Source organism: Agelaius tricolor, unplaced genomic scaffold (assembly GCF_023055355.1).
Source record: "Agelaius tricolor isolate 1412-34295 unplaced genomic scaffold, bAgeTri1.0.p SCAF_17, whole genome shotgun sequence".
Lineage (NCBI taxonomy): Eukaryota > Metazoa > Chordata > Aves > Passeriformes > Icteridae > Agelaius > Agelaius tricolor.
Genome location: NW_027269277.1, coordinates 13410499 through 13421159, shown reverse-complemented (window position 1 = coordinate 13421159; position 10661 = coordinate 13410499). Strand labels below are relative to the sequence as shown.

General features: G+C 41.5%; 1 protein-coding gene across 3 annotated transcripts in view; it reads left to right on the top strand.

Annotated features, from left to right (window-relative positions):
- The first annotated feature begins 410 nt into the window (after nt 1–410).
- The window catches only part of FMR1 (fragile X messenger ribonucleoprotein 1), a 31030-nt gene continuing 20779 nt past the window's right edge, over nt 411–10661 (top strand). The window contains exons 1-3 of one of the 3 annotated variants that reach the window (XM_071442533.1): nt 411–862; nt 8967–9019; nt 9894–9987. In XM_071442533.1, the coding sequence (XP_071298634.1) occupies nt 812–862; nt 8967–9019; nt 9894–9987 (198 nt within the window). In that variant the 5' untranslated portion in view covers nt 411–811. The remainder of the gene's footprint in view (nt 863–8966; nt 9020–9893; nt 9988–10661) is intronic. The other 2 variants (XM_071442532.1, XM_071442535.1) reach the window with 2 other exon arrangements.

Sequence of the window (10661 nt, the reverse complement as noted above, 5' to 3'; positions counted from 1 at the left end):
CGGACCGTCATTCCCTTCGCCTCGCCCAGGGCCCCGCAAGGCCATCGCTCCCCGGGGCCGTTACTCGGCGCCGTTTCAGGCCTCAACACCGCCCGCACCGCCCCCGCCTGAGCGCGGCCCGGGCCGAGCCGGGCACACGGACACGGGGCCGCGGCCCCACACGGACACACGCCCCCCGCCATACGGGCCTGGCTGAGGGTGCCGCGAGCCGCGACCAGCGCCGCTCAGGCCGCGCGATCTGATTGGCCGGCAGTGCCGGTCACTCAGGCACGCGGCGCGGCACCGCGCGACCCGATTGGCCGTCAGGGCGGTCACTCCGGTGCGCGACGGGCGGGGTGGGGGGGGGAGAGGCGGGACCTCGGCCCCGCAACTGCCGGGTTCGCGCGCGCCCCGCGCCACTGCGGCTGCGCGCGCGCGGGGCCGTTACAGAGGCGGCGGCGGCGGCGGCGGCGGGTGGGCGAGCGAGCGGCGCGCGCCGGCCCCGGGCCCGCTCCCGCCCCGCCCCTCCCGCGGTCACGTGACGCAGGCTCCGAGCGCTCGCGTGCGAACCGGGCGCCCTGCGCGCGCCCCCCGCGCGCCGCCCGCCGCCGTTTCGGTTTCATTTCCGGCGGCCCCGGGCCCGGAGCGGCGGCGCCGAGTTGAGCCCCCGGCGCTGCCCCCCGCTCCCGCCCAGGGTGGCCACACCCCCGGGCTCGGCGTGAACCGAGCGCCCCCGCCCCGCACACACACACCGCTCCTCCCCCGCCTGCGCCGGCACAGAGAAAGGGAAGGGAGGCGGCGCCGGGCCCGGGTCTCCCGCACCGCGCACAACATGGAGGAGCTGGTGGTGGAGGTGCGGGGCTCCAACGGGGCCTTCTACAAGGTACCGGGTGCTCGCGGCCGGGCCGGGCCCCAGGGGAGGGAGCGGGCACGGCAACGGGAGGAGGAGGAGGCGGCGGCGGCTCCTCCTCCCCGCGCTGAGGGAGAGCGGAGGCCCTGGGGCAGGAAGGAGGAGGGAGAAGCAGGCAGGGGTGGAGGCCGCGGCGGGTCCCTCGCGGTGGCCGCGGAGAGCGAGCCGGGGGCCGCCGGCGCTGAGCGGACTCGAGGCCCGATGAGGAGCGAGAGCGGGGAGGCCTCGGGCCTTCCCCCTTTGTGGGAAGGGGCGCCCGGGGCCGCCTCGTCCCGGCGCTGAGCGAGGATCAGCCCTGGGATGGGGCATTAATTGCTAAATCCTCAGCTTTTGTCGCTACTTAAGGAAAGTCTCTCTCGCCGTCCGGGTTTCCAGGAGAGCTGCACTGCATGAGCACGGCCTGCAAGGCGGGGAGGAGGGGGGCCCTCGTTAATGCACATTCCTGATGAAATGCTGTGGTGGATTCCTGCTCCCAATGCCATGGCAGGGGAAGCTGCCTAGTGATATTAAAGACAGCATTGCTTGGCCAGATCTATCTGTGCTGAGGCCCTGAATACATATAGGTACCAAATCTACCTCTTCTTATTGAAATTATTTAGTGGTATTGCATGTTTGTTTCCAAGCTCTTGTGCTTAATAAAGCCAACCCTGAGCCTTGAACATATGAGCGCTGAATATGTTTTATTAATACCGTGTAGTATTGTGTGGCTTTGCATGAGTTGGGTTGTATTAATCAGCTTATTAATAGGGTATAATTCGTAGTTTTACAGAAAATAAAATTCGGATATGGTTGGTTTGGGCCTACTCTCATTGACCTGTTATCAACATACCAGGAACAGCCATGGATCAGTTCCTGCAAGTTTCCCATGGTTTAAATGATCCTAGGACTTTAAATATTGGGCCTAGTTATAGTGCGACATCCAATATTTATGTTAGCATTGAAGGACCGGGTAGAGTTTCACACTCACGTGTTCCTGTGGTAAGCCAGGTAGATATCCAAATGATGTAGTTCCAACACCTCTGAGGTTTTCTAAGAAAAAAAGACCTCTTTATATAATATTTAAAAGCTTATTTTTAAAATATGTGTGCTTGTGTCCTAATCTGAATTTTTTTTTTTTTCAAAAAAAAAAAAAAAAGCATGAGATACAAATGAGTGGTAAATAAGCATCCTGTGAGCTCACAGTGCTGTAGTCAAAGTTCTAGATCTGTATGTTCCTTCCTGGAGTTAAATAATCCAGCACTTTTAAAAATCAGTTTTAGGTTTTTAAAGGTAGAGTATTTGATCAGAAAGAAGCAGGAAGAGTAAATGCACTGCACATTACAACTTTTAATGAGGCTTTCATCAAATTATAGTAGTTACACAATGATGTGAAGGAGATGATGGCAATAATGACATGGTACATTTTTTAGTGACAAATATTGAATAAACCTGGGAGAATTGAAAGCTTCTGAAACTTTTATTGTTTATGTTCAGGTTTGACACCATGGGGCCCTGTACCCCTTGTGTGTAGGTGAAAGCTTAATTTGAGCATATGTTCATGGAAGCTTATTCATGATTTAGTGTACCCAAGTTCTCACCAGACATTGCCCCAAGCAGTATGGTTATGTTTGTCCTTTAACTTTTAGAAATTTTGACAGGATTTCTTTAGTTTCCTCTTTATCACTAACCAAACAGCTATGGTTAAATTGTCTAAAGGTAAAAATGGGCATATGGATTTATCTGTCTTCACCTGAATTGCCTCTTCAGATGGAGCATCACACTTAAAATAAATGTAGCTTTTTTTTTTTAAAGAATGAAAAAGTAGGAGTTGTTTTACACTCTCATGCAATAATGTTCAGTATAAACCAGCAATTTTCCTCTGGTTTCTCCAAATTTGAATTACTTGAATTCTAATTACAGATTTTTCTTTCATCATGATGTCTGACTATCACTCTGTTACAAAGTAATACATCTAATTTTTTTCTTGTGAGTTTTGTGCCCATCTCAGAGATTGGCAATTCATTTGTAAAAAATGAATGTTGATCCAGCATAGCAAGAAGTGTGCAGTGATGTCAAGTGTGAACTTAATTGCAGGATGATTTTATTTTTTCATTTTAGAAGTTTCTTTAAGCAGCCTCCTGAGAAGTGATTTACAGCAGTAATGTTTCAAACAAACCAAAAGCAAAACAATTCTTTTATTCAATCTCATGTTTTACTGATAACAGGTGAAGATTTATTTGGCTTTGAATAATTCTGAATTAACAAGAATATGTAAATTTTTTGGAAAAATACACCTCTCCTGTTACTAAGACATGGAAGAGGGAGGAGTATGAGGCTGCTACAGTCAGGATGTGATGAAGTAGCTCAAGTAGGCACCCAGTTGTGGCTTCAGCTTTTCATATCCTCCTTGTAGGTCTCTCTGAGGACCTGAACATTTTTGAGTGTACCCACCAGCATCTGCATCTTGACAGTACAAAACTGCCCACCTAAACCCTCCTGAAAGTAACAAACCAGTGCTTTCTGAGACAGAGCCAGAGGATTCATGTCCCACACAAAGCCTAGGAGATGGTTTGAGGATGCCTTCATAGCCAGCTGTAAGATTTGAATTCAAATTTCGTTCTGGTCAGGTGCACTGGAATACTGGAGTGTGTTGATGTGAGTGCTGTAGTGCAGGCTAGTTCTTTCTGAATGGAATTCAAGTACTGCTTAGTGCATACTGTGTACTTTGATGATTTTTTTTCCTCCTTGCCTAAGATGAATGATTCCATGGAAAGCACAGTGCAGTAAGTGGGCATGATTCAGGGATAATTGACAGGCTGGTACCTAGAGATGCTTAGTCATGACTTGCTGTGTGGCTGGGCCCAGAATCCTTGGAAAGAAAATGTTAGATTTCCTTACTTATTTTATGAAGACTGGTCCAACGACCACCAGGACTGTGAATCCAAGGGGAGGAAACTGCCTTTTGCAGCTCACAGCCAGGTAACTGAATCTTGAAGGGGTGCAGTATGAGGACATATCTTCTCTGATCTTTTCTTGTATAGGAGTAGTAAGTTGGGTTTTGAAGTTCTTATTCACAGAGGACTAATAGACAGCTTTTACCTAATCTTTTTGGGATTAGCTTTAGGTGTTTCTCTCTAAATGGGGACATGCTGGATGCCTTTCCAACATGGGATTGATTTTTCTTTTTGAGTTTGGGAGTGATTCTCTCTTGTGTCCTTTGCTAAAGATGGAAAGCATCCTGTTTATGAGGCAGGCAATTTTGTGATGGTGTTTGTTGTTAATATCTCTGTGTTGTCTGTAACCCAATTTTTGCCACTTCTTGCTCTATAACCTTGTGAAAATCTTCCACTTTTTATCCCAGTAGTTTCAGCACCTTGCTGTTGTTTGCTTGGTTTTATAGATAACTTCATTGAAGCTACAGCTGATAAAATAACTCATCTTTCTTACTACTTTATTACTCCAGGTCTCACTATTAGCAGCTGTTCCTGTGGCCCTCTGTATCTGTTTTTCTCTTTCACTGTTCCATCCAGACACCTCAGCCAGTATCTCCAGTCTCTTTGTACATTCATGAGCCTGTCTGCTCAGTCCCTCTGAGGATGACCGCCTGCACGCTTTTCCTTCGTCTGCTGACCATTTCTGTGACTATTTTTCTTCTCCCTATTCTGTTCCTTTGTATGTCCAGCCTTTCTCAGACTTGATTATACACCGAGTTCCCTTTTGACATTCTCCTTCCAACAGGTATGAAATGTTACAGAATGGTTACACTAACAGTAGATGCACGTTTGTTATCAACATAGCCTTCTTTATGTTAAAAAGCATATTTTCCCTACTTTCCCTTCTTACAGTTAATTATCCACCTTTATTAAAATGGTTGACAATGCTCACATCTGATGATGTGAGCAGACTTTAAAAAAGCAAAATTTCATGGCAGCTGAAGCCTTTATTTTTTCCTTTGAAATGTCCATCATTCCATTTAGCATAAAAATAAAAATATGCTGATGTTTCCAATAATTCTTATTTTTTTAACAAATAATTTGTAAAACTTAAACCATATATTCAGCATATAGCCATTCTTAGAATGTGAATGCTTATGTGTTTGAGAAATGCCATGCTGTAAACTTTTTTACTTAATTATATCTGAAGCATGGAGAGAAATGAAATGGTTTATGTGACTCAGAGTCAAATTTGGTGTAGAAAACTTACCACATTTGATTTTTTTTTCCACGTTAGAGAAGAAGAATCAACCTTTGCCATTACAAAATGTGCTTCTGTTCACAATTTTTGTGTACTCTTTCTTGGTATTTCTGCGGTTAGCAATAATGGTATGTCAGCTGCTTCAGTCTTTCACTGTCCTGTTACCTCATTTTGCTTCTGTCCAGTTTCACTTTGTTTTTAAGGCATTTCATCTTTGTGCCCAAATTCATCAGAGCCACTGTTCTGTCCCTTCATGGGGGTGTATTTTAAGCTCATATATCTGCACCATTATGTTTGAATTTCCATGCCTACTTACACTCTTTATCTAAAAAGGCTGATGAATGGTTATTGTCTTTCTCCTGATACTCATGTGAGATCAGAGCCTCTTCTCTGCCTTTACTGACATCTGGGGCTGGCTTGTCCTGTGTCTGTGAATTTGGCTTATGGTCTTGAAGGCTTCATTTCTTTTTAGCATTGTGTGTAATTTCACAGGTATTACAAAAACAAGACTTCCAAACAGTTTGGATAAGTATTAATTTTCATTTCCCAAAGGCAATGCTGCTTAAATATTAGCTTTTTTAAGGAAAACTTAGAAATGTTTCAGACCTTTTCTGTTTGTACTTGAAAGTGTACAGGTTGAAATATACAGCACTGAAGAGTCCAGATACATTTTTGTCCTGCAGATCTGTTTAAATATTCATATTGGAGGCAAATTGACATGACACTGTGGTCCAGACAGTGGTAACCTGATGTGATAGGTATCTGACATTTTTGTGTGTCACAAGAAACTGAAAAATAAGGAAAACCCTCTTTCTCTGGACAGACAGGATTAGACAACCAAATATTAAGGACTGTATTAATAATCATTAAAATATTTTGCCTGCTGGTTTTAAGCATAAAGATCACAGAGAGAGGTGTGCAGACGTGTTTCATATATTGCATACTTGAAATTAGGTGTTTGGCAAGGCATTGTTCACTTTGTAATTAATTATAAATTTATTCCAATGAACTCTTGTAATCTTGCAAGACTATTAATTAAAAGACAAACCACAGAGTTATGACATCAGTGTTTTTGGCCAGACTGAAGTGAAAACCAGGTATTCATCTGTTTCTGTGGTTGACTATTCTGAACTTGGTGTAAGCTGAAGAAATTCAGATTGTGATTTTTCCCTGGCAGTGTCTGTATTGATGCTACCTGTGTTAGGTCTGCAGTTTAACCAGTGTTCCTGGATCAGGTTCCCTCTGGTTTCTGGATTGTGACCAAAGCCATGTGCAAGAGCTGTTTAAGGAGAGCTCAAACAGGACAGTGTAGTTCATTCCTCTTTCAGCCAGCTGTGTCTCTCAAGTTTTACTGTTTCCAGATAATACAATTGCCAAACTCTTTGAAGGTCCAGGCTAGTCTTCAGCTTAACTTAGATTTATTTGTTGCACATCCTGGTTTACTTATTAATGGTAAGTGTTAGCATTATCACCCCTAATGAGGTGCATTGCTGTAGCCCCTAGGATTGTGCTCAAGGTGTGTTGGATGTTAGGAGCTTTCTTCCATTTCTCTCTGGATATGAGATGTAGTCTTGCTCTTTGCTGCTGTGCTTGTGAATTTTTCTGCCATTTTCTGTCACTTTTCCAGAGTGCTGATGAGGACACCTTTTGGTGTTTTCATCACCACAGAGGTGATGACTTCTTCCAAAGTATCTTTCATACAAGGAAAGGTGATTTTTTTGACATTTTATAAATATGAGAAAATTAGGTATGAACAGGTTGTTTCTCAGGGCATGAGTTGTGTTACTCTTACCTGTTCTCCTGAAGGCTATTAAGTGTTGCTGGTATCAGTTCTGTTGAATTTGCTTTGTAAAATAATCTCTGCTTTTACATACTCGAGCACTACTGTTAATCCTTGTCCAGTCTGTGGCACAAAGGAGCCGTGCCTAGTGTCTGGTAGTGATCATAGTGGTTTTCAGGAGTTAAAGGCATCCATTTCAGCTGCATCTGTAAGAATAAGTGGTACAGTACTACCATTGGAAGACACGTGGGTGAAGCATTTGAAGGTGATCTGTGTAATGTGAAATGAGTCAGGACTACCATTGTATTGTTGAAATGCATCTCCAGTTCTGCAATCTACACAATATACCACAATATGAAACATGAGCTAAATGTATCAATAATAATCAACTGAGAGCTCTGTTGCCTCTTCGTGTAAATACCTTTTCTGTACTCCTATGAACATGATCTTGAGATGTGGTCTTAAGTCTTTATACCATGCCATTGAAAAACATCAGCTGTGCTTGTAATCCCCTTAGAAGGAATATGGAATTTTGAACTTCATAATTATGCTAATACATTTGGAGACTTTTTTAAGTCTCCTTGGCTTGCTGGCAATAATAAAGTCTTGTTCTTAAGAGTATTGAGAGACAAGTAAGGTGTAAAATAATTTTTTGCTGTTGTCACTGTGGCTTTCCTTGGACTTCTGTTCACAGTGGCATTGGTTATGTTTCAGTTCTCAACCTGGATGGTTTCTTCCTTGTAGTGGATGACTCTGGGTGATGACATTCACATGCATTACCACTGCATTTTAGCCAGTTCTTGGAGCTCTGTATCAGGTCAGGTGTTGCTCCTCTTTGATACTAACATACTGCTGCAACTCAGGAAATATTTTGGCATATTTTGTAAAGTAAAAATAGCAAAATAAGTTTTTTAAAAATCATTTAGGTTCCATGTAAGAGAAACTCTTACCTTCTTGTAAGAGATGAGATCTCATCTTGGAAACTTGCAAGGGCAGGAATAATAAAATGGAGAATAATAAAATGTTCCATACTTCATTAACTAATTCTCTACTACTTCTAGAAGTGGTAGCTGCTGCTAAATTATTTTCAATTTACTGAGAATTTTTTTATCCACTAAAGTGGATCTCCATTAGTAGAAAAAACTTTTCTATTCTTTCTTGCTTATGGGCTTTTATTTACCTACCTTGCAGTGATACTATGTGTGGACTAATGTTAGTGCTATACTCAGCACTTCAGCAACTTGTTTCAGAAGTTCATATAGGTTCTTTAAAAATAAAGAATAAAACTGCCACCATGATGATCTTTGCATCCCTGGTTAACCTGTGGCCTCCATTGTTTCAGGCTAAGAAAAATATTTTCATTGGTAAATCCCAAAGTTCTTTGAGTACGCTGGTCTTGCTGTTCTGTAGATGGGGAATGGGGGAAGCATTTGGGGCTTTAAATATTGACAAATCCAAATCAATCAGTTGAGTGCTTAAGGCAGGAGGAGCCCTCGGTGCTGAATTATAGTTCTGTGGCATGGAGAGCACAACTGCTCTCCATCCACCAGGAGAAAAGGGAAGGCAGGCCCCAGGGCATTTATCTAAAGTTGGTGCTCTACAGACTTAGTGGGATGAAGTAAATGTGGGGAAGATTCTGCTGAAATTGATATAGATGAGTTTTGCTAGTGCAACTTTCAAGTGTACTTTGAGGTAAAGAAGGAAGAGCACTTGGAGGTTTTGTGGGCTTTGGTTTCATTTGGTTTTTGAGGAATACTGAGGTTTAATTTCTATGCCTGTCTATACATTAAATGTGATTATAAAATCAACTGTTTAAAACTCTTGAACTATCTTGTCATTTCCTACTAATTGTTCCTGTTGCTTCTAAAAAGTAGAAATAATGTCTTCATAGCTGAGGCATTCTGTTTGTGCATCAGTGTGCTGGCAGTCATGAACCCAAGGAGGTTATCAGCTTTCAGTATGTGCTTTATAGAAATCTATTGCAAAATTAAAAAGGCTGACTTTAAAACATACTTTCATTGTGAGATTCATCAGTATTTGTGAAAAGGAGGTGTTTTACAGGTTTATAATTACTTTTAAAAGTGTCCATAAGCATACCATAATTATACTTTGTTTCCTCCACAGGCATTTGTAAAGGATGTGCATGAAGATTCAATAACAGTTTCATTTGAAAACAAGTAAGTGTATTGCTGGTGTTGTACCTGTAAATGACAGAGTATCAACCTTGCATTTGATTGACCTAAATATGGCTTAGTGCAGAGGAGTGTATATTAGATACACTAAACTTGCTGCTGGCATGTTTTAAAATTGTATTTATAATATATATTTACATATCTACTATTTTGTGATATTTCTATATATATGCTTTTAATGGTTTAAATACTGTCAAGTGCAAAGCCATAGTAACATGTGTTTTGCTGGGAAGATCATCATGTTCTTACTGAATTTACATGATGACAACCCATGTTTGAGTAAGTCAGAAGTTGTACCATTACTGACTCTTTCTCATGTGAATGTCTTGCCTTGGTTTTAGAAGATTCCATTATTACAGAATTTGTTCTATAGATAAATGATGAATACCAATTTTCTGATCTAAAACCTAAAATTATCCAGTCTCCATTAAAGAGACTGAAAATTAAAACGGTATTCAGACTAGATCCTGATCAAATTTTCATAACCTGTAGTAGAACCAAAGAAAAAGAAGATACAGGCTTGTTTTGAAGGAAGTGTCCAAATGTGTTATGGAATGTTTTTTAATCTGTGTTTCTAATGTTGGGGGTTAAAAACCATACCTGTAAATGAAGGAAGAATCTTCTTCTAGAAGATTCAAAAGACTGCAGGAGGCATCAGGGTTTCATTTAAGATGCTTAATGATCATTTGGATGTGTTTTTTCTTATTATATATACATTGGATCACATTACCTTTAATACATATATGCACAAAAGCTCCACTGAATTTGAAACTGTAAAATTAATGGATTAAAAATGTTTGATTTTGTTTACAAAGAAGATGAAAATATTTAGACCATTCACTGTGATTTTTGTTTGCAGCTGGCAACCAGAGAGACAAATCCCATTCCATGATGTGAGGTTCCCACCACCTGCAGGCTATAATAAAGACATAAATGAAAGTGATGAAGTAGAGGTGTGTATGCTCCATTAACAGCTCTTGTCTTGAGAAGTGAGAGAACTTGCTGTGAAAAATGTCAGCCAAGCCACTGGAAGGTTTGCTTCCATGTTAGGTGATGCCACCTCCTTTGATTGCAAGTACTGCAGAAAGCACAGTGTCAGGCACATCTCCAAACCCAGAGTTTGACAGTAATAAACCATGCAAATTCCATGTACCACAACAGGCCATGTAAAATTCCATGTGCCATGGCCTCCATGCTGAGTTACAAATATGCTGAGTTACAAACATGGTCAGTGTTGCATTGATTACAGATCAGTCCTTTTTAGGACTGGATTAATTCAGAAATAGGTGATGAACTGTAGTTATTAAGCTGTAAGGTAATAATGTCTCTATTACCAAAGCTTCAAGCTGAATCAGATAATTTGCATTATATGTGTGTATATATAAAAACATAGAAATATATGTGTATATGTAAATACTTATGTGTATATGCAAAGAGATTGATTTTAAACAGCATATTTCTAAATACTCCTTATTTTATGAAATTGGAACATTTATTTTTTATTATATATTTGTTTTTATATTATATAATTATAATTAATTTAAAGAAAGAGGACTTGCAAGATTTGCATTCTGCTTGCATGCTCTGAAGGTTTTTAATTTGAAAGATAAGAAAATGGGAAAACTTC